The following is a 27,992-nucleotide window of genomic DNA, read 5'->3' on the forward strand; positions in this document are numbered from 1 at the left end:
CTTGTTTTACCATGCCCGTAAAAATGGTACCTCTGCCCTCTCGGTTTTCTGTTTCCCAGTTCCGGCTTTCCAGACAGCAGGTTGGGTATCCTACAACAGTTCACTCCCTTCACAAGTCCTTCCCAGGGTAAGGTGGGCACGGCTTCGCTGCTAGGCGACTTAACGACACTCCAGAAATTCACTGTCCATGATCTTGTCTCGCCTTTCGATTCGGAGTTCAGTCCAAAAATGACGCTGGAGCCTGTGTGTGGTCCAGGTCTTACCGTCTCAGAGAAGGTTGGACACCACTAACAGCTTTGTTTGGTCTGTAACCTCTGTTTAACAGTTGTCCAGGACCTCCTGCATCTAAATATTAGCTCTCATTCATTTGACAACTCCTCTAGGGAAATGCCTTCCCTTTCCACCCTGGGATTTATTAGAAACTTCTCAAGGAACAGACGATTTCACCCAATTAAAATTGCTTTACAATAAAATCTTCTGGAAACAAACTTTCCCTTGAGCAGCTGCGTGGCTTAGTGGAAAGAGCAAGGGCTTGGGAGTCGGAGGACGTGGGTTCTAATACCAACGCTGCCTCTTGTCTGCTGTGTGACCTTGGGCAAGCCATTTAACTTCTCTGTGCCTCCGTTACCTCATCTGTAAAATGGGGATTAAGACTGTGAGCCCCATGTGGGACAACCTGCTTATAATTACTATTATTACCTGGATAAAGAGTTGGTTTTGGCATATAGTTGAATTTACAGGGTTACTGGTGAGAGTGGGAGAAAGCAAAGTGGGGCATGATGACTTGGGAGAGAGACAGAGGAGCTGAATGTTTTGCAGCAGAAGAGCACCTGAGCCAAAACAAGGGAGCCAGGAAAGAGGGAAGTGGGGAGGCATAAAAAAAAAAAAAAGGTGAGGGGAGATGAAGAGCAAACCTTTTTCTGGACTAATAGAGTTTTTATATATCCAATTATCAAAGTTGTCCTATGAGATAAATGTCTAGAAATATGTTAAAGAAGCCTATGTCTGAATGCATTACTGAAGAATTTCAAATTGGCTGAACTCTAGACTGTAAACTCGGTGTGGGCAGAGAAGGGGTCAACTCATTCTGTTGTGCTGTACTCTTCCAGATGCTTAGTACAGTGCACGGTAAGCATTCAGTAAATACCACTGATGGTGACTTAAGGAAATAATTCTCCCTATTGTGGCCGTTGAGATACTTTATGTAAACTGTATTCACCAAAAACCCTTTTCTAATTGAGTTCCTCTATCATTCAAGCAAAGATGCAAGATCATACGCTGCCTCAGAGACGAGAGACTCAAAGCAGTGTGGCTCAGTGGAAAGGGTGCGGGCTTTGGAGTGAGAGGTTCAAATCCCGGCTCCACCAATTGTCAGCTGTGTGACTTTGGGCAAGTCACTTCACCTCTCTGGGCCTCAGTTACCTCATCTGTAAAATGGGGATGAAGACTGTGAGCCCCCCGCAGGACAACCTGATCACCCTGTAACCTCCCCAGTGCTTTGCACATAGTAAGCGCTTAGTAAATGCCATCATTATTATTATTATTATTATTATCAAGGACGGAAGATGGTACAAAGGTCTGAGGGGACCATTCTGAAGAGAGTAGGTGCAGAAACTTAGAGCGTGTGGGAAGAGAACAAGTAGGTGTACAAAACTGGAGGTATTGTGGAGGCAATGAAGCAGGTGGTGAGGAAAAAAAGAAATAAAAGAGGATCTGAAAGTTAACCAGATCAAACTAAGTCCTTAAGAGAAAAATGGGTACAGTACAGCTTGAAGGGTGTGATTGCTGGAGTAGGAAAGGGCCCTGACAGAGAAGTGAGGCAGGAGTCTACAAATGGTCCCTTTAGCTGTACTGTTTAACTGCTGCAACTCCTTATTTTGTGGTCATCATTATTGTTAAATCATTGTAATGCAATACACCTTGAAATTTCTTGTGTGGCTGCTAGTTCTTCCCTACATCTTTGCCCTTTTAGACTTTGGGTCCATTGTGGGCCCAGGACCTCTGTTTGAATCAAGGCCCTTGCATCTTACCTCAGCAACTGGTGGCACTATGGGCTCAAAAAATGCAAAATCCAACACAAACACCACCACCACAATAGCAGAAGTTCTGCCACATTAAATCTTTGAGGCATATGCAACAACATAACGTGGCAGAAACACGTGTAGGATATTTGAACAGGAGTGTGGCAGGTAACAAGTGGAGCATTTGTAGGCTGCTTAGGATTTGGCATTTTTATTTGGGCCTCCCCACCCAAAAGGTGATGCGCCCAGATTGTCTAGAGAATGAGCCCCCTTACAATAGCCTCCATTTATATTTCCTTAAATGGCAGCACATAAGGGTCCAGAAATGGGGACTGTATTGTACTCTTCCAAGTGCTCTGTAAGCATACAGCAGATGCTCAGAAAATACCACTGATTGATCGTATCACACAAAAAAACCCCAAATTCTAGAAATTGTTATTTCCGCACCTACAAACAGAAAAAATGCCTCCCTAAGAAATATTCTCCAAAATCAAAGTAGACACCAACTACAGACTTCAGAAAAGCATTACACACCAACTACAGACTTCAGAAAAGCAAAAGAAAGCAATCTTGTCATTGCTTCAAAAAATTATCAATGGCCTTAAGATATTTAAGGCCTTGAGAAACCACTGAAATAATCTGGTTTGGCTTCAAAGTCAAATGTTCTAAAATAAATGCTCCTTAAAATGCTTAACACTGTTCTAAAGATGCTTGAGTAGTTGAGAGAACGGAGCACAAAATTTAAGCGAATTTCCTCAGGCATAGCCATTTAGGCTATGTAGGAGAAGCAGCGAGCTTAGTGGAAAGAGCACGGGCTTGGGATTCACAGGGGTTCCAATCCCGGCTCCGCCGCTTGTCAGCTGTGTGACTTTGGGCAAGTCACAACTTCTCTGTGCCTCAATTCCCTCATCTGTAAAAGGGGGATTAAGACTGTGAGCCCCACGTGGGGCAACCTGATTACCTTGTATCACCCCTGGAGCTTAGAGCAGTGCTTGGCAAATTGTAAGCGCTTAACAAATACCATTATTATTATTATTAGGCACGTCATTCTAGATACGAAAGTACACCAATCACCCATAAAAACTTTTATTAATGCTTAAGCCTCCACCATATAAACAAAATCCCTATCTTGCAGAGTTTATAGTCTAAAACAGTCTGAGGTAATTGTTTCAGCAAACAAGCATGTACTTAGAGAACTTTGGGAAGCATTACGGCTTAATTGAAACAAGCATGGGCCTCGGAATCAGAGGACCTGTGTTTTAATCCTAGCTCTGCCACCTGCCTGCTGTGTGACTCTGGGCTGTTACCTAACTTCCCTGGGCTTCAGTTTCCTCATCTGTAAAATGGGAATTCAAAGCCTGCTCTCCCCTTCTGACATAGACAGTGAGTCTCATGTGGGACAGTAAATGTACCAAATTCAATGGCCTCTACTCAACCTTAATCCTGTTTGATCTCTCAGCTGCCTTCGACACTGCTGAACACCCCCATCTCCCTGCTTCAATACCACTCTTCTCTCCTGGTTCTCCTCATCTCTCTGGCTGTTCACGTTCAAGCTTTTCCCCGGGATCCTCCTCTGTCTCCCACCCCCGTGTGGGCGTCCCTCATGGTTAACTTCTGAGCCCCCTTCTGTGCTCCATCTACATCTGCTCCTTTGGAAAACCAACAGAGGAGCAACCTGACTTAGTGGATAAAGCACGAGCCTGCAAGTCAGAAGGTTCTAATCTCAGCTCCACCACGTGTCTGCTGTGTGACCTTGGACAAGTCACTTCACTTCTCTGTGCCTCAGTTACCTCATCTGTAAAATAGGGATTGGGACTGTGAGACAGGGACAGGGACTGTGTCCAACATTATTTGCTTGCATCCACCCCAGTGGATACAGTGCCTGGCACATAGCAGGCGCTTAACAAATACCATTATAATAATAATTCACTTCAACTACCATCTCTCTATGGATGATTCCCAAACATACACCTCCAGCCCTGACCTCCCTCCCTCTCTGCAGTCTCGCATTTCCTTCTGCCTTCAAGACATCTCTACTTGGATGTCCTGCCATCACCTCAAACTTAACTTGTCCAAAACAGTACTCCGTATCTTCCCACCCAAACCCCGTCCTCCCCCAACTTTCCCATCACTGTAGACTGTATCACCATCCTTCCTGTCTCACAAGCCCGTAACCTTGGCATTAGCCTTCACTCCTCTCATTCAACCCACGTAATCGATCCATCACTAAAACCTGTCGGTTCAACCTTCACAACATCGCTAAAATCCACCCTTTCCTCCATCCAAACTGCTACCACGTTAATTCAAACACACCTTATCTCACCTTGATTACGGTACCAGCTTCCTTGCTGACCTCCCAGCCTCCTGTCTCTCCCCTCTCCAGTCCATACTTCACTCTACTGCCTGGATTGTTTCTCTAAAGACCATTCAGGACCTGTTACCCCACTCTCTCAAGAAACTCCAGTGGTTGCCCATCCACCTCCTCATCAAACAGAAACTCCTTACCACCTGCTTTAAAACACTCCATTACCTTGTCCCCTTCTACCTCCCCTCACTACTCTCCTACTACAACCCAGTTCACACAAATCGCTCCTCTAATGCCAACTTACTCACTGTACCTCAATCTCATCTATCTCACGGCCGACCTCTCGCCCACATCCTGCCTCTGGCCTGGAACACCCTCCCTTTTCATATCCAACAATTACTCTCCCCACCTTCAAAGCTTTATTGAAGGCACACCTCTTCAAAGAGGCCTTCCCTAAGTCCTCATTTCCTCTTTTCCCACTTCCTTCTGTGTCGCCCTGTCCCACAGCACTTATGCACATATCCATAACTTATTCATATTAATGTCTGTCTCCCCTCTAGACTGTAAGCTCACTGTGGGCCGGGAATGTGTCCGTTATATTGTGTTGTGCTCTCCCAAGAGCTTAGCGCAGTGCCCTGCACACAGTAAGCACTCAATATGACTGACTGTGTCTGAACTGATTAACTTGTATCAACACCAATGCTTAGAAGAGTGCTTGACATAAAGTAAATGTTTAACAAATACCATAATAATAATGACCATTTGTAAGCATTATAAGGTTTCTCATATAAATGAGTCTTAAGCCTTATGAAGTAAAGGTTTGTTGAATAGAATAACAGAGGAAGACAAACAGGAACACAACAAGAAAACAAAAGCTGTCAAGATCACTGGGTTGAGGAAGAGAAAGTGAACAAGGGACAAAAAAATAAAACACGATAGGTAGACCTGGGCAAGAATGAAGTGATGAAGATGACCCTTAGCACTAATCAATCTGTGGTATTTATTAAGTGCTAACTGCGTGCAGAGCACAGAACAAAGTGCTCAGAGAAGGAAAGTTTAGATCGGATGCCAAGTTAGCCGTTGATCAACAAGAATTTAATAAGCACCAAGGGGGACCAACCACTGGGCTAGATCCACTGTGTTCTGCTCTTAGCAGAGGGCAGCAACAAAAGCAAACAGTCTCTGACTGAAGGAGGAAGGTGAGGGAGAGCTCCTTCTCACTAAGGTCTCCAACAAGGTACCACCTGTGGTCCCTAGAGCACAAGACCCCTGGCCTCAGTGGTGAGAAGCCTCCAACTAACCATCAGCCGGGGGAGAAAATACGCCCTTTCCTCAGGCGTCCCCCCTACACTCTAAACTGGTGGGCAAGGGCTTCAACTATATTTAAGACCAAATATTTTGCAAAACACGCTCCATGCAAATCAAGGAGGGATTTGCAGGTGAAAATATGTGGTCCAGGGAACAGGCAAAGCAGAATAATTAAATCAGTAGAGGTTAATGAGCTGACTGATGCAGTAAGCTGGAATTCGGCTACTGATGCCTGTGTCAGAGGGATGGCCGCGGTGACCCAGATCCAGAAGTAGCTGCAGCTCTCCCCGGGAACTTACTACTTTCTTTTCATTCATTCATTTAGTCATATTTATTGAGCGCTTACTGTGTGCAGAGCACTTGTACTAAGCACTTGGGAAGTACAAGTTGGCAACATATTGCCAACTTTCTTGCCAGTTTTCCTACATCCCGTTCTTCACATTAGCAAGGCTAGGAAGCAAAGGATGCTGACGGCTAATTTAGTTCTTGACACTCTTAGAAACTGGACATTTCTTTGACTCTCCCCTATCTGGAAAGATATCTCAGGGTTGACTCTGGGGGATTACAGGTTAAAGGTGTTGCAAGCACAAGTAACTCCCCCAACCACATTCTACTTTACTACATGGTTTAACCCACATACCTAAACTCTCAGGCCCTTAGCTTTAGGGAAAAAAGTTCAGCACCTATGCTTAGCACCTACACTGCACCAGCACTACATAAAATAACTCTTTCTGATTAATAGCAGACTAAGGTTCTTTCCTAAACATCTAATTAACACCTAGGGAGGAAAATCAGGATCTGGACAAAACAGACCCAAAAGATATATTTGTACGAAATTTCCCCACATGAGCAGAATAAAGTTGCACGGGGGGGAAAATTACAATTTCAACAAATTATCACTAAAGCGATATATTAAGAGCAAGAAAAAAGGGACAGTTAAGTAAAAAAAACCTAAAATGGCATAAATCATCATTTAGCAACATAGGAGCCCAGGCTGAAAAGTCATTTTAGAGCAATATTTCCAATGAAAAGACTATACTCATGAATTTCAAACATTTTTAATATATCACTCTACCTTATTCCTACATAAGATGAGTCATACGGGGAGAAAAGATTTAAAAAGCACTTACTGCATGTTCCACTACTGAACATTGGAATAGTTTCAAACATCATCTTGTGAAAAAGCAATGCCACTGGTCGATAATCCAGATGATTCTTTAACAGGTAGCTATAATAGTACACATAGCGCCTCTGACTGGGAATAGTTACTCCCTGGGAAGAGAGAAAAAGAAACTGAATTTTAGGGTGCAATTAATTATTTTGTTAGATATGTTATAATTACCTTCCACCCACTGAACACCATTCATATTCATTAGAAAGGTCTTTAATTCAATAATGATCATTTTTTCCAAATCAGGTAAAGAGTTCAAAATCCAGAAAAGTCAACACTAGAATGGACTGAAAGAAGCCAATCAGGTTATATTAAAATATGTCTAAGGGGAAACACCCATTTTCCTTGCTATCGTTAATTTCGCATTCACTTCCTACTAGCTGAACACTTGGCACAATTCCAAAGCCAAACAATCACCGTTTCACAGGTTAAATACAAACAAATCCCCATCTGCTTTTAGAGGCATACACAAAGCCCCACAGTAAAGTAAGGGAAAATATCTGCAGAGGTTGTTTCCGCAAAAATTGCTCTCATTTACCTCCCAGACACTGAGCACTGCGGTTTACTTGTCCTAGGGCTCCTAATGGATCACTCTGTAAGGAGTGATGTCTACCCTCCTGGAAATGCACATTTAAGACAGTCATCCATCCAAGTTTTGTTCTCTGGGAATACCCCGGAACAGAGTTCAGACACCACTAGTTCTCTCACTGGGTGGATCCCAACGTTCCCCTTCAGGCCACACATCTGTAATTTGCTTATTTCAGACGACAAGTCCAGTAGTTGCCTGCACCCATATTATACGCTTCCCCCACTTCTCACATAGACAAGTTCACATCCACAATAGGCATATTTGTTGATGGGGAAAACAGGTGTAAGTCCTACAATCTCACTTTACTATAAGAAAACAAAAGAACAAACTGTCACTTCATTCTTCAAAATACTGCTGGAAATCATTTCTTCAACTTTGAACACTTCAAAAGGACGAGTCACTAGTATTTCATTAAAAATACAGAAAACCTGGGCCGTTTGATGAGTTGAGACAAGGCATATCAACTAAAGTATACGAAGCCTCGGTCAGCTTCTTCGTTTGCCACCGTTCGGTGAAAATCACAAATCTCTAAAGTAGCATTCAAATGCCTAAAGACAGTTTTGAGGGTAAAAAATGTTACACTAATGCTGAGAAAACCAATATAATCCTAATAAAGTCTTTCACACGGACACGCTACTTTCATTATCGAGATCTCATTCTAACTTCACAGAGCACTTCCTATTGGTGGCAAATGTTACAAACCCCTTGAGGCCGTGTTTTCCAAACTATCTTAATATTTGAAAATGGACCTAACCCCTAGAGAGACCCTAAGAGTGCTTGTATATCTGTTCCAAGTAAATAATACAAAAACTCAGTTAATACTGAACCTGATATCATACGAATTAAGTGAACAGTTTTGGCTAGCTATTAAAGTGCATCGCAACACACTAAACTATCCACTAAAAGGTTACAACGCAGCATTTGAATAAGGAAACATGCTAGCCTAGACAGATCAATTTCTAGTTTCAGCATTTAACTTTTACTTGAACAAAATTCACAAGTCAGTTTAAGAAAAAATGTTTGCTTATGAAACAGATGCCATAATTGAGTTCCAAAACAGATCTTAAATCGTAAGACAGAGAGATCGGCTGACAATTTTGAAACATCAATAAACCAGATCGAAGCATGACTGTACTACACTTCAAAGATGAGCGATCTGCTGACAACTTCGAAAAAAAATCAATAAACCAGAGGAAAGCACATCTGTAACACACTTCCAAAATGAGATCCAGCTGACGATTCTGAAACTCCAGTGAACCAGATCGAAGCACGACTGTGCCACACTTCAATCATGAGAGATCAGCTGACAATTTTGAGAATCAATAAACCGGGTGGAAGCAGAACCGCACCACACTTCGGAGATGAGCTCAGGCGACGATTCTGAAACACGAATGAACCAGGTCGAAGCACGACTGTACCATACTTCAAAGGTGAGCGATCAGCTGATGATTTTGAAAATCAATAAACCAGATCGAGGCACAACTGAGCCACGCTTCAAAAATGCTTGGACAGCCTCCAAATGGTAACATATTTTATCCACTGCAGAGCTTAACACGGTACCCGGCACATAGCAAGCACTTTAATATCACTACTAATTTTATTTTACTATTAGTAACCTACGATTAAGGAGTCTACCGACAGAGTGACACGCTAGGATACAGCTAAGCGTGGTAGGGGCAGTCTCTGGAGCAGAAAACGATATCCCCAGTTCCTCTAATCATCAATTGTATTTACTGAGCGCTTACTGTGTGCAGAGCACTGTACTAAGCGCTTGGGAAGTACAAGTTGGCAACATATAGAGACAGTCCCTACCCAACAGTGGGCTCACAGTCTAAAAGAGTTTACTCTAATCTGTAAACTCATGGTGGGCTGGGAACATGTCCACTGGCTCTGTTACACTGTACTCTCCCAAGCACTTAGAATACTGCTTGGCACCTAGTAAGTGCTCAGTAAATACCACTGATTGATTCTGCCTGATAGACTAGCCTATAATAATAATTAACAATAGTTATGGTACTTGCTAAAGTGCTTACTATGTGCCAGTCATCGTTTTAAGTACCGGGGTAGATACAAGATGATGGGGTTGGACACGGTCCCTGTCCCACATGGAGCTCACAGCCTTAATCCCTTACAGATGAGGGAACTGAGGCACAGAGAAGTTTAGGTGACTTGCCCAAATTCACCCAGCAGACAAGTGGCAGAGCCGGAATTAGAACGCAAGACCTTCGGACCCCCGGGCCCGTGCTCTATCCACTAGGCCATGCTGCTTCTCAGCCTATATACTGCGGGGATATGGAGGTCAGAATGGCTTTGATTTCCTCATGCCACCATTCTCTAGATCCCCCTCTGCCAACCCCGGCACCTGCATCCCCCCGTCAATCCTGGTGGGCTGTCCACAGAATCTCGATCCTACGGAGCAGAAAAAGCTTCTGAGTGCAGCCAAAAGATGCTAACCTGGAGCCAGCACGCATTATTCCACTCCCCTCAGTCCTCTCCCTGCTTAGTACAATGCTCGGCACACAGTAAGCACTCAATAAATACGACTGAATGAATCAATTCCGCTTGCTGCAAAAGAAATCAACTTTGCCAGTATCTGATGTGGCATGTACCACATCATGTACCAAACCCACTGTTTTGGGAGCTGAAATTACATTAGACCACAAAAATAAATATTTCTGACCTGCTAAAAGGGGGCAGAGGGAACAGAACAATGAAAATGTAAACTCTCAACAACACAAAGTATAAAAGAGCACAGTAATCACTAAAAGAATCATCAACGAGGAGGAGAACATTTTCTAACTGACAAAAACCTGAGCTTTCCTTCTCTCCCAAATGCTCTCTCTGCCTTAATTTTTCCACCATTGTAGCCTGCTCTCACTCATCTATCTCCCACAGGTGCCCATGGGTGCCAGGACTGGTAACAGCCAGGTTAAATAATAATGATGGCATTTTTTAAGCGCTTACTATGTGCAAAGCACTGTTCTAAGCGCTGGGGAGGTTACAAGGTGATCAGGTTGCCCCACATGGGGGGCTCACAGTCTTAATCCCCATTTTACAGATGAGGCAACTGAGGCACAGAGAAAGTTAAGTGACTTGCCCAAAGGCACACAGCTGACAAGTGGCAGAGCTGGAATTTGAACCCATGACCTCTGACTCCAAAGCCTGTGTTCTTTCCACTGAGCCACGCTGCTTCTCTAAATGCCAGTGGTGGTGGGGAAAGAGCCCTGAACAGAGCATTTGGGAGCGTGCAAAAGAGTTAATAAGCTTAGAACCTAGCTGGGGAGAGAGACACAAAAATTACAGATGGGGAACTAAATGGGTATTTAAGATATACACCTATAAGGCCCTAGAGGGCTGAAATGGGTGGGAGTTAGGGAGAGATGGTGGGAAGATGAGATATAACTGATGGAAGGCCTCTTGGAGAAGATGTGGTCTCATAAAATCTTTGAGGATGGGGGGAGAGATGGTCTGTTCCACGAATGGGGAGGGAATTCCAGGCTGGGGGGTGGGGAGAAATGAGCATGAAGTCAATAGGGGGAGAGATAGGAACGGGACAGTGAATAGGTTACCTTGAGAGGAACAGAGATTGCAAGCTGGGGTGTAATTAAGTAGTGTAGGAAAAGGGCTTTAAAGTTGATGGTCAGGAGCTTCTACCTGATGTAGAAAGCAATGGGCAACCATGGAACTGTTTGGCGAAGGGGATGTGAGCTGAATGACTTTTTAGAAAAATGTTCCAGGCAGCAGAGTGAAGTATGCAGAGGAGAGAGAATGGAGGCGGGGAGATGCATGAGGAGACCGAATGCCAATTTTTTCTAGCCCCCACTGGCAGCAGCAGCTGTTGCTATGAAACAGACGCTACAATGACACTACATTGTGCCGTGCGCAGTGTGACATAATGGCATCCACGTTGGGTTGGCCGTAAGTTGCAGGGCACTTTGCCCACCATTTGCTCAAAGGTTTCATTTTGGCTTTTTCACCGAAACAAGTTGCTTAAGCATGGTTCGATAGGGTTTCATGGATCCACACTCTGGTCTCCAGCTTCCCCAGCACCCTGGTAACAAGCTCTCACCACCTTAACAGCTGGTCCACAATAACAGTTTTCTTACTGGCCTCCCTGATTCAAGCTTTTTCCCCCCCTCTTCAATCTATGCTTCATACAGCTCCATATAACACAAGCACATCACTCTCTTCCTCAAAAATAGCCAATGGTTTCCCATTACTTTTTATAAGATCCCACTCTATAAATTCCTTGTGGGCAATATAATTGTTATAGTCTCCCAAGCACTTAGTATACTGCTCTGCAGAGTGCTCAATATCTACCACTGATTGAAAAATCCTGTCCATTGGTTTCAAAGTTGCCTTGCTAATTTCTTCTCCTCCTCAATGATCTGCTCTCCTAATCTCTTTGTTCCTTCCATGGGAAGCAGCATGGGCCTGGGAATGAGAGGCCCTGGGTTCTAATTCTGGCTCTGCCAAGTGCTTGCCGGGTCATCTTGGGCAAGTCACTTGACTTGTGTGCCTCAGTTTCCCTGTTCTCCCTTCTAGTCTGTTAGCCCCACGCAGGACAGGGACTGTATCCAACCTAATTAACTCATATCTACCCCAGAGTTTAGACAGATAGTAAGCACTTAAGTACCAAAAAGAGGTAATGTCCTATCCATCCTTCACTCACAACTCCTCCATCTCCAACATATCGCTCTCTGCCTAGAAGGGTGAAGTTCCAGCTTCACCACAGAACAATCCTCAGCTCCTTCAAAGCCCTCTTAAAGACACCTCATCCAGGAGAAAAGGATTATTTCTGCCCATTTCCAGTCACACTAACCCAGGCACCTCAGTTTCCAATGATTTCTGAAATACCTATGTCTTTGAGATCTATTCTCTTTCTCTTAATTATATTTGTCAATCATATCTACTGTCTCACCTATCATCTGGCAGGATCTTTGACAGCGGGGAATCTTTATTTAATATTTTTGCACATTCCCCAAAGCCTCATACAGAGCTCTGCACAACAGCTAAGCTGCCACTAAGAAGTGGTCATTCAATAATCTATAAAAGGACTCATGTCTGAATAGGTGCTGTATTTTACACCCATACCTGACCTGCAACTGCACACCATCCATCCATACCCAACCTCCTGCATCCATAAAATAGATCTGCCAACCCAACTCATATTTTTGATGATTGCTTAAATTCTCATGCAATAGTTCTAAGAAGTCCTAAACTGAACCTCTCTATTTTTAAAGTTTCTCCCAAGGGAGATATAGATCAACACTCCATATGATTTCTTTTTGTTTCTGTTTGGCTGAAAAGGACTGGGGTTTGCTGGCTGTGATTTAGCAAGAAATCACTGCCTACCCTTAACCCCTACCACAACAATTACACAATCCACAATTTTCCCGGGTTGCATCTGGTAGATTGCAGATGAGCATATCTCTAATGAGGGGCACATCTTTGCCCGTTCAGTTCCATTTCTAATATTTACAAAAATTATTTCCAAGTACATTCACATCCCAAACTCATAGTAATAAAGATGTTTAAGGGCATAATGTGTGCCAACCACTGTACTAGGCACTAGGATAGATACATGATAACCAGATGATGATGATGATGGCATTTATTAAGTGCTTACTAGGTGCAAAGCACTGTTCTAAGCACTGGGGAGGTTACAAGGTGATCAGGTTGTCCCACGGGGGGCTCACAATCTTCATCCCCATTTTACAGATGCGGTAACAGGCACAGAGAAGTTAAGTGACTTGCCCAAAGTCACACAGCTGACAATTGGTGGAGCCGGGATTTGAACCCATGACCTCTGACTCCAAAGCCTGTGCTCTTTCCACTGAGCCACGCTGCTTCTTTACACCAGGCCCCACATGGGCTCAAAGTTTAATTGCATGCAAGAACAGGCATTGACTCCCCATACTCTCCCAAGCTCTGCACATAGTAAGCGCACAATAAATATGATTGATTTATCTATTAAATGAGGAAACTGGGGCACAGAGAAGTTAAGTGACACGCCTATTGTCACACAGCACACAAAGAGCAGAACAAGGACTAGTACCAAGGTCTGAGCTTTTTCTGCTAAGTCTTGCTGATTCCCTTCCTCCTTCTGGTAAAAATTCTCAGTTACAGCTCTATATGGGTCAACACGAATGCCCAAGGGTAAACGTATGCTCAAAAATCACGCCTGGATATTATTCCTTTATTCAGTACACTGAAAGATCAAGGTAACCTTCTCAATAAAAATGTCTTTTACCTCTACTTTACAGGATGTGACAAACTCAAGGAGCCTGAGCAGAAGATTCATCTCCAGGTCACTCAAGAGTATTGACTGAAAGCCCTACTGAGCGCAAAGCCCCGTACAGTCAGTTTTCAATTTTAGACATTTCAAGTTAGGACAAACACCACATTTTTAAATTTATGCCCTGTTTCAGCACAATACACCAATTACAACTTCACAAAATGCCAATTTCAAAGTTACAAATCTGGTCTCCTTTATGGCACGAGTTCCACAGGGACGAGGGTACGCTGGAGCCGCAAGGAAATGAGGAAACAAGTTTCACAGCCGTGAAAGGTGGGCAGGGGAATATGGGAGAATGGAGCAGGAGGCCCTGGTTACTTGATCTCCAGAAAAAGTCACCAAGGCAGGGACAATATGTCCATTTTACTACCCATGGAATCAAAGTTGGCCACCCCATCACGGAACCTTTCTGACAATGTAAATAATTAACACTGTTAAACTACTCTTTTTTTTTTTGTATTTGATAAGTGCTTACTATGGGCCAGGCACTGTACTAAGTGCTGGGGCAGATACAAGTTAATCAGGTTGGACCCAGTCCATGTCCTACACGCGGCTCACGGTCTTAACCCCCATCTCTTACAGATGAGGTAACTGAGAAGTTAAGTGACTTGCCCAAGATCATCCAGTAGACAAATGGCAGAGTTGGAATGAGAACTCTGGTCCTTCCAACTCCCAGCCCCACGCTTTCATGTGTACTCGTGTATAATTAACGGAGTACACAACTCTGGGTAATTTTGGTAAAAGCACGGTATCTGATCTGGGTTCAGGAGCCAATCCCCTATTGCTCCTACGTAAAAATTACTTCCAACCTAGAACATTTACACAGGACAAAACTGCCAGGAACTAATAGCAAAAAGTCTAAGGACTTTCTAGACTAAGCTCTTGAACTCTTGAAAGAGTACAAAAGAGTAAAAAAAGATGAAGTTAGATAATACCCAAACCTAAAACACCACCATTAAATCACCCTTGTCACGATCAATTTTACCTCTTGGCTACTCCAGTAAAACAGCCAGACCAAATACCTGAATTGAAAGCATTTTCAGAAACATGTATGGAACCCTACTGATACTATCTTGAGTTCTAAGTTACTACAGAACACCATAATTGTTGTGGTGAACACAAAATCAGATGTTCTTCCCAGTTACCTCATCTGTTAAAATGGGGATTAAGTATGTGAGCCCCACTGTAGGACATGGACTGTGTCCAACTTAATTAGTTTGAATCTACCCAGAGCTTAGTACATGCCTGGGACATAGTAAGTGCTGAACACATACCATTAAAAAAAAAGTGTGTGCAGAACACTAATACTCTGATAACAATTCTCTCCAGAATGAATTATAAGTGATCAGCAGAAAAGGGGAAAGAATGTTATTTCAAACAAGAGTGCAAAGCGAATAGAGCAGCAACCAGAAAGGACCATCCATACACAAAGAAGGCCATTCCCAATCTCCAATGTGTACCATTTGTTTTTCCTCCTTGCAGTTCATTAGGTATCACGTGGTTTTTATTTCTGGCCATTTCCCAGTCTTGTTGAATTCAAAGTACAGCCAAGGTTTTAGTCGTGACTCTGTTGTTGTTGTAGTAGGAGTTCTCCAAAAATGGGTAGCCACTAGATTAAACTGTGGGAACGAACTCATTTGTTGTGCTTCTCATTAAACAGAAGCAGCATGGCCTAGCGGAAGGGGCACAGGCCTGGGATTCCGGGGACCTGGGTTCTAATCCCAGCTCTGCCTGCTCTGTGACCCATGGCAAGTCTTTTAATTTCTCCGTGCCTCAGTTTCATCATCTACGAAGTGGGGCTACAATACCTGTTCTTTCTCAGACTGTGAGCCCCGTGGGACAGGGAATATGACTGACCTGATTATCTTGTACCTACCCTCAGTGCTTGGGACATAATAAACGCTTAACAAATACGATGATAATAATAATTACTATTAGACTTCTAGACTTACTAGTAGATTTCACTAGGGCCTCGGCCAGGGGACAGCTCATTTCTTTCTGTCACAGAAGATGGTTCTTCAGTCGTCTTATCCCTCGCACCACCAAAGGCCATCTAACCCTGGGCCTCAGTTCCCTCACCTGTAAAATGGGGATTAAGACTGTGAGCCCCATGTAGGGAAAGCTATGGCTGGGCTAAAAGTATGTCAAGAAGATGGGTGCAGGCCAAACCTTACTACTTTCAGTACAAGTTAATGTTTCTACAGCATTCACTGAGTATGATTTATGGATTGAGATCATATTAGTCATCCAAACTTCACTTGAAAATCCAATATCCTCTAACCTCCAACTGTTAGAAATGAATACTGGCTACCTCAGGAAGCCCGGAACTAAGTTTGGCATTTCACAAGGTGTCTTAAGTGTCAATATGAACCGAATTATCATCTTGTTTTTCTCTCCATTCACCTCATCTCCAATATGCTTCTAGAAGTTCTTTTCTTGTTTGTATATGTGTGTTTTTTGGAGGGGGGCGGGGGAGGAGAAGAGAAGCAGGGGAGACTGGTTTACCTTGCAATTTTGAGTTTGTACCCCAGTTTAATTTGACATTTCTGGTGGGAGATGCAAGGGGAAAATGGCAAGCAAGTGACAGCAAGGGTAGGGTGCAGAAAGGACTGGACTGGACAGCACAGTGCAAGCCACCACCAGTGAAGGGAGACCCACAAGGTATACGATACCTGGCTTCTCACTGTGTGATACATAGCAAAGATAGAAGAACAGCACCTAGGGTCACCCTTACTTCACTCAATCATATTTACTGAGCGCTTACTGTGTGCAGAGCACTGTACTAAGTGCTTGGGAAGTACAAGTTGGCAACATATAGAGATGGTCCCTACCCAACAGCGGGCTCACAGTCTAGAAGGGGGAGACAGACAACAAAACCCATTAACAAAATAAAATAAATAGAACAAATATGTACAAGTAAAATAGAGTAATAAATATGTACAAACATATACATATATACAGGTGCTGTGGGGAGGGGAAGGAGGTAAGGCGGGGGATGGGGAGGGGGAGGAGGGGGAGAGGAAGGACGGGGCTCAGTGTGGGAAGGCCTCCTGGAGGAGGTGAGCTCTCAGTAGGGCTTTGAAGGGAGGAAGAGAGCTAGCTTGGCGGATGGGCTGAGGGAGGGCACTCCTGGCCAGGGGGAGGATGTGGGCCGGGGGTCGACGGCGGGACAGGCGAGAATGAGGCACGTGAGGAGGTTAATTACTACAATATAAGGACTGAAAAAGGAATAAGGGCTGACTAGAACCAGGTGAAGACCAGGTGATGTCCGCTAGAGCGCAAGTGACCCGAAATTCACTTGGATCTTTGAAGAGATTGCTTTTATATTAAATTTCTTCCACGCCAATCATAGGGGGATTTCCAATTTCGACTGTTCCATCACATTGTGCAATACTGCTGAAGTAATACTCTAAACCCAATTAAAAAATGAGTTTGATGTAATTTAGAATGACTGAAGCAAACGTTCTCCGAAAACTCCAAGCAACCTACAGCTGTGATTTATGATTCCCTCTTCAGTGGAAATTGGGACATTAGGGTCTTGGGACCTTTGATTTTTCATATGTCTTATATTACAGACTAAAAAATGATTTTTAATTTTAGGTCACCATGCTGGCCCAGGTAGGTGTTTATGTACTGGAGTCTTACCATGGCTTGAGCCTGACTAGTGGATTCCAAATGCCTCGCGCCTGGTTTCCCAGTACCTCGAGGATTTGGGTCAGGCTCATAATGCCCTCTAGTTCAATAATAATAATAATAATGGTATTTGTTAAGCTTACTATGTGCCAAGAACTGTTCTAAGCGCTGGAGTAGCTACAAGGTTATGAGGTTGTCCCACACGGGGGTCACAGTCAGTCCCCATTTTACAGATGAGGTAACTGAGGCCCAGAGAAGTTAAGTGACTTGCCCAAAGTCACACAGCTGACAAGTGGTAGAGTCGGCATTCGAACCCACGACCTCTGACTCCCAAGCCCGTGCTCTTTCCACTAAGCCACGCTGATTCTCAATAGTTCAATGGCGCCATCCTCTCACTGTAGATTTAAGCTGGGGAAGAGAGGCCGTTTTGCAGTCCAGTGGCACTGCCCTGCGTATTTAGTGCATTCTCACGGGTATGACGGTTTTCCTGAAGGCAGCCCACTGTAAATAGTGAGGTCCCCCTCACCAATCTATCCTTAGCAGTGACAGACGGTCTAGGCAGGTGGGGAAGGGGAGCCATTCAGTTAGCCACGGTTCAGTACTGCCTTGGGGAATGGAGTGGAGTTGCTCCATGAGGTGTCTCCAGGGTTAGATGGCCTTTGGCGGTGCGAGGGATAAGACGACTGAAGAACCATCTTCTGTGGCAGAAAGAAATGAGCCGTCCCCTGGCCGAGGCCCTAGTGAAATCTACTAGTAAGTCTAGAAGTCTAACAGTAATTATTATTATTGTCGTATTTGTTAAGCGTTTATTATGTCCCAAGCACTGAGGGTAGATACAAGATAATCAGGTCAGTCATATTCCCTGTCCCACATGGGGCTCACAGTCTAAGGAGAAAGAACAGGTACTGTAGCCCCACTTTGCAGATGATGAAACTGAGGCACGGAGAAATTAAAAGACTGGCCATGGGTCACAGAGCAGGCAGAGCTGGGATTAGAACCCAGGTCCCCGGAATCCCAGGCCTGTGCCCCTTCCGCTAGGCCATGCTGCTTCTGTTTAATGAGAAGCACAACAAATGAGTTCATTCCCACAGTTTGATCTAGTGGCTACCCATTTTTGGAGAACTCCCACTACAACAACAACAGAGTCACGACTAAAACCTTGGCTAGACTTTGAATTCAACAAGGCTGGGAAATGGCCAGAAATAAAAACCACGTGATACCTAATGAAATGCAAGGAGGAAAAACAAATGGTACACATTGGAGATGGGGAATGGCCTTCTTTGTGTATGGATGGTCCCCAAAAAACAAGACAGACAGCCGTAGCTATCTTAGTGAACCTGAAACCGACCATGAGCTAGCAACAGATCGCTGTAGTTAAAAAAATAAATAGCATTTTGGGATAAATGACATTATCACCCTATATAATGACAGTCAAGAGTATTATGCCTTAATTTAGCTAAGGCCCCCAAACTTGAGGGTTGTAGCAAAGTTGGAGAGGGGTGGTAAATATAACTTAAGGAGAAATTTCTGACAGAGAGGACAAACATTGGAATGGGTGGTTACCATGGGTAGGTGAGGGCCTTGAATTTTTTTTTAGCTTTTGAATAGCCTAGGTTTCAACCTGAAGGCTAAAAGATGGACTGATTGGCCTATCCTTCTAAATAAAATGCTCCCTCTTTGCCATATTTACCATCCACAATCACTTCTCTAGAAAAACGCAATGCTTCCCAATTACCACAGTACCGATCACCGCCTAGCCGTATTTCACCCCTCCACTGCATCTACTCACACGTTTTCTACGTTTCTGGCAGAAACACCTAAGCTGAACTCTTCCACCAAAAGGGGCTACACTTGTGACTAGCTGTACCAGCGACCATAATCTTGAGGTCTACTGAGAAAGGAGAGCCAACAGCAATTTACGCGGGGGGGACGGAGGGGAACCCTTCCAAAGGTGAAATTACTAGATTGTGTACATTTCGATACCACTCCAATCAAGATTTACGCTCCTTCCGCAGTGCTCTTTTTATCGCTAGCTATATAAGAAAGAGATCATTCAAGGGCAAATTTACACTAAGGGTAAAGCAGAGGGTTTTTCTATTCCAGTCTTAACAGGAAAAGGCAAGGAGGTGCCTGGTAGCAGCTTGGCATTGAGCAGATCCTCCCACAGTGCACCTGCTGCTTCAGCAGTTGAGGGGGCAGGCAGATAAAGCAACAGCACCTCAGATGAGTGACAGAGATAATGGCCGGGGAACTGGAACTCAAGGGATGGCTAGAGGCTGCTGTGCCAGGCAGGAAGGCCTGGTGTGCCACCTTCTGGCATTAATGCCAGGCCTTGCCAAGCTGCGGAATTAAGAACCGCCACTTCTAGACACAGTGTGTGAAATTCTCTAGCCAGAAAAGCAGACAGAAGGGATTAGGTAATCTCGTAGCATCCTGCCTCCCGACGCTCTATCTCGAAAAAATCGTTCCAAAGCCCTCTGGACCCAAAATGAAGCAAAGGTAGGTACCGATCGAACTTACTAAAAGGAGTAGATCCGGAAGCTGCCGAGATGGGGCCCGGAAACCAAACGAATCCACTCACCTTTTTGTCTCTGGTCCTTACTTCACCATAGAAATCTAGGGCCTCTTGTGCCTTTAAAAATTTGCCTCGATGTAATAAATATGCACAAATCATTACACCAGTTCGTCCCTTTCCAGCTTTACAATGGATCGCTGCAACATGATTGTCATCTTCACTGAGCCATTGGTCAAGATCTTCACAAAAAGGCTTGATAAGCTCTAGCTGTGGTGGGTTATGGTCTTCAAAAGGATATTGTGCAACTGCAATTAAAAGAACACACACAAAAAAACTTCAATATAAATTACTATTTTTCCCAAGTTGTATCATCGATTTTTAAATGAGTCAAAATAAGTTAACTTTTCTGTAATTCTAAGGTTCTCTTAAGTATAGGTGAATTCTGGAGAAGCTTTTTTCAGAATCTTTTTACCCCATCTCATTTCTTCTCAAACTTTTCCTAAGCCTATTCATGCTACGGATGACGGTGGCACTAGAGCAAAATGTCTCATCAGTAATAATAATAATAATAATGATGGATGGCATTTGTTAAGCGCTTACTATGTGCCGAGCACTGTTCTAAGCACTAGGCACTGTTCTAAGCGCTGGACTTGTTCCTCCAGTTCAGTCTTCTAGTAGACTCTAGTCAGGGTCCATGTCTTCTACTTTCATTGTAGTCTCATGAGTACTCAGTACAGCATTCTGCATACAATATGCCTTCATTAAGTTTAGTACAGTGCTCTGCACACAGTAAGCGCTCAATAAATACGATTGATGATTAAGTACAATTGACTGGACTTGGCATCTTCCAAAAGTGTACCAGAAAAAAAAAATCTCAATATTTATGCAGTAGCCTGTCAGTAACATTTTACATTTTTAAAAAATTACCAGACAATAAGAAAAATGAACCACATCTTCTTCTGACATCATAAGGTACAATGCCCTGAATTATGGGTTAATAGGCTGTCCAGGTGCTAATTCTGTGTTTCACACGACGTGAGGCATTTCAAGAACTTCTAGCCAATCACGTTTTCATATTTTCTCTGCTACGTGTGGCAAATACGATTTTAAAAAACTATTTTAATGGCTGAATAATAATAATGCCTAAATCACTGGTGCTGAATGATAAAAAAAAACCTTGTGAGTTGCCTTTTACATCACAAATAAAGCAAAAACATGTTTCAGGTAAGCCTTCTAAAGGCTAATACTTGCCCATTTCTACTAACACAGAGAAGACGTGCAACCAAATTACAATCGCAGTTTCTCCGTTCTTGGGTTAAAAGTTTTCCCTTCGTATTTCAAGTTTGTTTTCCTGCTTTTCATGGGCATAATACAAAGCCCTAAATGTTTAATGGTAAGTCATATAGCAAATAAAAGTTTCCCATTTACCTCTGCAGTTAAATTTGGCGGTGTCATAATGTCTTTCTGCACATCTAGAAGAAAAGGAAAAATAATCTTTAATTCCAATTTACAAAATTTACCCCTTTACAATCTAAAAATCCCCTGCAGAGATATAATATTCTTCATAAAAGCTTAGTACGTCACTAGTGTACCAGTGCCTGAACTTTCTGATAATTTTCACAGCCTTCCTTCTCAATGTGTTAGGAATCAATTTCTAGCTTTAAATGTAACAAAGTCTCTGACTGATTTAAAAAAAAATTTAAATTCATAGTTTGACCCATAGTTTGACTCACTCTTAACCACTGATTTCAGTCAAGAGAATACGTTCTTTGTTGAACTTACATCAGTCAGATTACGGATCTATTTTGGTCTACTGTAACCCCAACACTACATTTAGATTAAGACAATTATAATAATAATGGCATTTATTAAGAGCTTACTATTTGCAAAGCACTGTTCTAAGCGCTGAGTTTGCGGGAGATCGGAAGAGGTCAACATGTAAATCATCTCTCTCATGTGATCCCTACTTCTTATACAGAGGAAACGTGAAACTAAGGATCTGAAATTAGTGATCTACTTTTTCTGATTCGTTACCGGAAATGTAGGTTCACATTTAAATATCACTTATGGGCTGACCGCAGTCTATCAGCCACCAACTGAATAGCCCTGAATTAGGGTATTAATGTCAATTCCTCTGAACAATCCTAAACCAGAATTCTATTCCTTTAACCTTAGGTTTTCCTTAGGTTTTCCCCAGTAACCTACTGGGCTTTGGTATTGAAAGAAGAGATATGTTTGTATTTCAAGAAGAAGTTTGATTTAAAGATAGATAGATTTTAAAAACTGAAGAAAAGGAGCTCTCGTAAAGGTTGCTTCTCTCAAAATAAGTGGGGGTGGGGAGGAGAGTTGTGGGGGGGGCCAGAAGACCTCAGATCCCAGTGAAGTTCATGGAAACTGATAGTCCTGTTTTGGGAGTGATGCCGGCTTCAATGCTCTCTGGACTGCAAGGCTACCACTCCTGCTACAAACACAACGACAACTAGAACGCTGCATATGCGAGGCCACAGAACCACGGGGATGGATTTGGGCCAAACTAAATACAATTTCAGGTTCCCTCTTGTCAGAAGGGTGGGGGCTTCCTACGTGTGAGGGAGCTTCGATGCCACCACGAATGCATGCAAATCAGAAACGTGAAGTACCATCAATTCCGTGGCTCACAAAGACAACGATGCATGTAACGCTCCACCCCACGCTGAAATGTGGTCAGACCTCGCTGGATCCCCCACTTCAAGCTAGAGAAGGGTGTGTGTTTTTGGTGGCGGGGGGGTTTCAGCTGAAGCTAGCTGAACTTTGAGCTTTGTAGAGACACACTCTGGGGGTCGGTTGCCGCCAATATTCACTGGGGGTAAAAATATCATCAACACTCCTATTCCTCCTTCCCATTTGTCCGCTTAGGCAACAGGAACTTGTCAACTCCAGTTCACTGACCCAGCTGCTTCCTCTGACTTGACATTTCTCTGCTTTCTCCACCCTATCGGCCCACATGCAGTGAAGGCAAAAGAGCAAGAAACCTCAAATCAATTGTGAGGCCAGGTAAATAAAGGGATAAGACAGCATGAATGAGGAGTAATTCTCTCGGTACGACCGTGAGCCTGATTTTGAATTTTCTTTTTTAATTTGGAAGGTGATTTGACATATGGTAATCATAGATCGCAGGTGGGGAATGGGTAAAGGGAGAGGAAGGAAGGGGAGTTGGAAAAATTTGAGAAACAGTAAAGATCATCTGCAATGGTCTTCCTGAACTTCGTTTTCTCTTCCAACCCTTCCCAAGAGGAAGAAACAGAGAACCTGGGTCACACTCTAGAATGAGTAGTAAATAATTTTCTTAAATTATAAACTAGAACTTCAAATATGCTTTTCAAAAAGATAGTGCGTGTTACTTTAAAAAATAATTTAAATAGTCCAAGTAAATTCCTCAGGCTATTAAAGAGCTTATTGCCTCACTACTGGATACTGATCTTCATATTATTTGCTTAAGTATTTCTGAAATTGTAAATACAGACAATTTTTGAAAAACCCTTCCAAATACTGAAGTTTTGGTAGGAAATCAGGTCCCCTGAGCCTGAAATGGAAAGATATTATAATGGACGGAGAAATTGGGAGTAGAATAATTTTAATGAACATGTTAAATGTGAGGAGCATCACGGCCCAGTGGAAAGAGCACGGGCCTGGATCCAAATTCCGGCTCTACCACCTGCCTCCTGTGTGACCTTGGAGGAGTCACTTAATCTGTAAAATGGGGATATGAGAGCTGTTCTCCCTCCTACTTTGATTATGAGCCCCACTGGGGACAGGGACTGTGTCTGACCTGATTATTTTGTATCTATCCCAGTGCTGAGGGCACTTAAACACCACTAAAAAACAACTTCACCCTACATTAAAACTTCAATCCTATACTTCCTCACATTTTGGGCATTCATTTCCAGATTCAGGCACCGTTAGGACTTAATTATTAGTAAGTGGCACTAACAGCAGGTTTTTTTAGTAGCCTGTAGAGTCACACTTAACTTTACATAGGATTGGACTGAGGTCGGAAGTGAGGTTGGAGGGGAGAGAAAGAAACCTCATGGGCTAGTTGCCAACCACAGGGAGTGTGGATGAGAGGAGATGAGGATGGCAAAGCCCTTGCAAGGACTGGATCTGCCAGCCTGATCCTAATCTGGTTCCCATCCTAGCCTGGCCAAGCCTGGCCCTGGCAAGGCCGAGCGGGCACGGCAAAATGGAACAGGCCCACCCCTTGCAGGGATCAGGAAAGCAGCAAAAGGGAATGCCAGAGAATTAGCCACGTGGAACCAGTATCTTCCCAGGAAAAATAAGATGACCACCAGGACTAATTAAAGTGGGATAGGTGGACTCATTGCTGTCACATGGGCCTCAACCACAGGTACACACGCCAAACCTGGCTAGCACAGATATTCAAGAAGCCACTGAGGCAACTTTTGTAGCAGGAAAAGAGAAGGCACAAGCAACTGCCACAATGCTATCTATAGGAACATAAAATAAATACATCAATTTTGCCGTTTTTCTTCAGTGAAGACATCATTAATGCATTAACAGAAGCCCTACTGTGAATTACATTTCAATTTGCCACATGGTTCCAGATTCAAAGATGGGCTGGATGCCAAGTCGTTTAAAGTAGATCAAGTAACATGAATCTGGGCCAACATTCCATTTAACCTCATCACTACACTTTCTAAATGATCCAACCGTACTCTCAATCAGGCTTCTTGGATTAATTGTTTTAATGCAATTCTGTAAAATAATAACTCTAATTCTACTTCCCTCTAAAAGGAAACCACTTTCACTGGGGCTATTTTTAGGGGAGAAATTTTCAAAATTAAATTCAAAAAATACTTACAGATTGTATATCTTATAATGGTTTTTATGCTTCGAATCCAAAAACCTTAAAGAAAAGAAATTACCGTTAACAGAACTGGACTTTTCAGGAATTTTGCATTATATCTCAAAATATCAAAAGATCAGATCATATTTCTTTATCTCAACTATTTTAAACAGTGACAAGAAGACAATATTTAAACATCCTAGAATTATATCTACCTACATGCCATTCTGAATTAATTACATCATGCACTGTACACAAATATTGTAAATCACATCTATTCTTATTTATGCATAAAGAAATAATTGTTAAGACTATTAGAACTTAAACTACTTTGGCATAATTTAGAATACAAGAAAATTTCAAGAACTTTTCAGGGTCTAGTCATATGCAGTGGGTACTAAAATGTGCATGCCTTTAAATTTCACTGTGCTTAACCCAACAATGCCTTTGAGCGCTTCACCAATGACATTTACTGAGTGCAGGGCACTGTACTAAGCACTTGGGAAAGTGCAGTACAACCAAGTTGGTAGAGGCAATCCCTGTCCACAAGGATCTTAGGAAAAACTAATTCACTATTCAATATGTTTAAATGACAGTCTGGAAATCTAACAAAGTTACAAATTCCTCCGTTACATATTTAAACAGGATAATGAACATAATCAATAGTGTTTCTATAAGCACCAAATTGTGATAAACTCTGCTTCCCAACCAATCAGGGATTATCAATTTTGGACAAATGGTATACATGTGACTTTTGCTCTCCTAGGCACTTAATAATATGGAAAGCATTAAGAGAAGGGAAACTATAGAAGCAGATATTGGCAGGTGAAAAATCTCACAGGCCCAGAGATTATTTGAACATTTTGATTTTCACAGCAGACGGTACATTAGTAAAATAAGACTATTTCAGTAGTGCAGAAAATAGAAATTATACAAAATGAGTTACCTTGTACGGAACGATGTTTCAACAAGTCAACCAATAGCACAGTCAAAATTTGCCCCAATATCCTTGTGATACCCAATATTAAGTATTTATTTTAAAAACCTAAAAACAGAAATTTTACCTTCTCATCGGAATATGATTCACCAATTAAACGGATTAATAAAATAAATGGCTTTCTCTCTGGACCTTAGCTTTTGGACACTCTGTTCAAAACTTAGTGGGCAAAAAAAAAAAATCAATTGTATTTATTGAGCGCTTACTATGCGCAAAGCATTGTAGTACGTGCTTGGGAGAACACAACAAAGTGCTAAGGTAAATGACTTTGTGAATAATAGGGCCTTAAAAATCAGTTATTCCCTTGAGTAAAGCAACCAGGTTACCTTTCAAATAAATATTTTCTAGGTAGCTCTTTACTGTATGTTATTTGTCCTTTTAAGAGTATACGGCTGATTATAATTGAATAGAATTTTCTGAGCAAAAGACATGATCCAAAAAAGTCTGAAGCCTGGTTTTTACTTACACAATAAAATTACCATAATTGCACTTAATGTGTCACCTGGCAGTGTTCAATAAGAAGTACTACATAAATGTTTACACTCAGCACCAACAATGTGTGTATGCACATCAGCCAGAAGAAATTAAATTAGCCATGGCAGGACATGCTGTTCATACTGGGGGAAAAAAAAAAAAACACGAGCTGCTAAAATCCTGGAAAGCTCAAGCAAAAACAAGCTCTAGTTATCAGTCATAATATTCCTAAAGAACCTAGAAGAATTTGGTGGTTACGTTAATGTGTTAAAATAAGAATAGATCCATGTGGTTTTTTTGTTGTTGCTGTTTCACTACAGCACTGCATATTCAACCTAGGCACATATTTTTACCAAGCACATTCAGCTATACCTGGAACTTATACTGGTGGTCACAGGAAAGGAACCAGTGAATCAATAAATGCAATTTCTCACCCATAAAAATCAGTACATGCCAAATATTCTACCCTTAATCTCCTCAATTTTCCTTTGGGATTGATAAATTTTCAAATTACTATTTCAGATACGGTTGAATTGAGGGACAGTTGAGTTAATTTGCCTCTAAACATGGAGCAAACAGGCGGAGCCCAGGAGAGAAAGCTGTTATCACGATAAGCAGCCAGTGGCCTAGTGGAAAGAGGATCATCATCAATCATCAATCGTATTTATTGAGCGCTTACTGTGTGCAGAGCACTGTACTAAGCGCTTGGGAAGTATAAGTTGGCAACATATAGAGACAGTCCCTACCCAACAGTGGGCTCACAGTCTAAAAGGATGTCACTGGGAATCGGAAGACCTGGGTTCTAATCCCAGCTACGCCACATCTGCTGTGTGACCGTGGGCAAGTCACTTCACTTCTCTTGAGTCTCAGTTTCCTCAATCGGTAAAATGGGGATTACAACTGTGAGCCCTATGTGGGACATGGACTGTGTCCAACCTGATTAGCTTGTATAATAATAATAATAATAATGGCATTTATTAAGTGCTTACTATGTGCAAAGCACTGTTCTAAGTGCTGGGGAGGTTACAAGGTGATCAGGTTGTCCCACGGGGGGCTCACAGTCTTCATCCCCATTTTACAGATGAGGGAACTGCGGCACAGAGAAGTTAAGTGGCTTGCCTAAAGTCACACAGCTGACAATTGGCAGAGCTGGGGTTCGAACCCATGGCGTCTGACTCCAAAGCCCGTGCTCTTTCCACTGAGCCACACTGCTTCCCAGCCACGCTGCTTCCCATCCCCAGCACTTACTACAGTGACTGGCATATAGTAAATGTTTCAAGACCATTTAAAAAAAAAACCAATAAGCTCATGACAATTGATTAGGAAGGGTAGCTCCTCTGCAATGAAGTCTAAGTTATCTGCTCACTCATTAATAAAATCTTTTGAACCCTGAGGCCCATTTGTCACTGTACTAAGCAGTTGGGAGTGTACAACATGCCAGAGTCCCTAACCACAGTCTCTTCTCACAGGGAACTTGAAGTCTAGAAGGGGAGATGGACATTAAAATTAATTATGGATGTGTACAGCTATGGGGCTGAAGGTGAACAAAAGGTACTAAGCCAAGGGCAAAGATGATGAAGAAGGAAGAGGGAATAGGAGAAATGAGAGATAAGGGAGGGCTTCTTGGAGGAGATGTGATTTTAATAAGGCTTTGAATGGGAGAAGAGTATGGACTGTCGGATATGAAGGGGGTGGGAGTTCAGGCCAGAGGCAGGATGTGAGAGGGGGCTCAGAAGCGAGAGACTAGATCTATTTTTTTCTAATCCCCAAAATAATCTAAACAATAATAATGGCTTTAAAGCAGTGTGGTTCCGTGGAAAGAGCACAGAACTGGCAGT

The 27,992-nt window shown here is 42.7% G+C and overlaps 1 protein-coding gene across 1 annotated transcript in view; it reads right to left on the reverse strand.

Moving 5' to 3' along the window:
* The window catches only part of PTEN (phosphatase and tensin homolog), an 80,288-nt gene that overhangs the window by 12,723 nt on the left and 39,573 nt on the right, over positions 1–27,992 (reverse strand). The window contains exons 3-6 of the mRNA XM_038743579.1: positions 24,699–24,743; positions 21,269–21,312; positions 19,907–20,145; positions 6,765–6,906 (exon numbers count right to left, since the gene is read on the reverse strand). Coding sequence (XP_038599507.1) covers positions 6,765–6,906; positions 19,907–20,145; positions 21,269–21,312; positions 24,699–24,743 — 470 coding nt within the window. The remainder of the gene's footprint in view (positions 1–6,764; positions 6,907–19,906; positions 20,146–21,268; positions 21,313–24,698; positions 24,744–27,992) is intronic.

Source organism: Tachyglossus aculeatus, chromosome 3, assembly GCF_015852505.1.
Source record: "Tachyglossus aculeatus isolate mTacAcu1 chromosome 3, mTacAcu1.pri, whole genome shotgun sequence".
Lineage (NCBI taxonomy): Eukaryota > Metazoa > Chordata > Mammalia > Monotremata > Tachyglossidae > Tachyglossus > Tachyglossus aculeatus.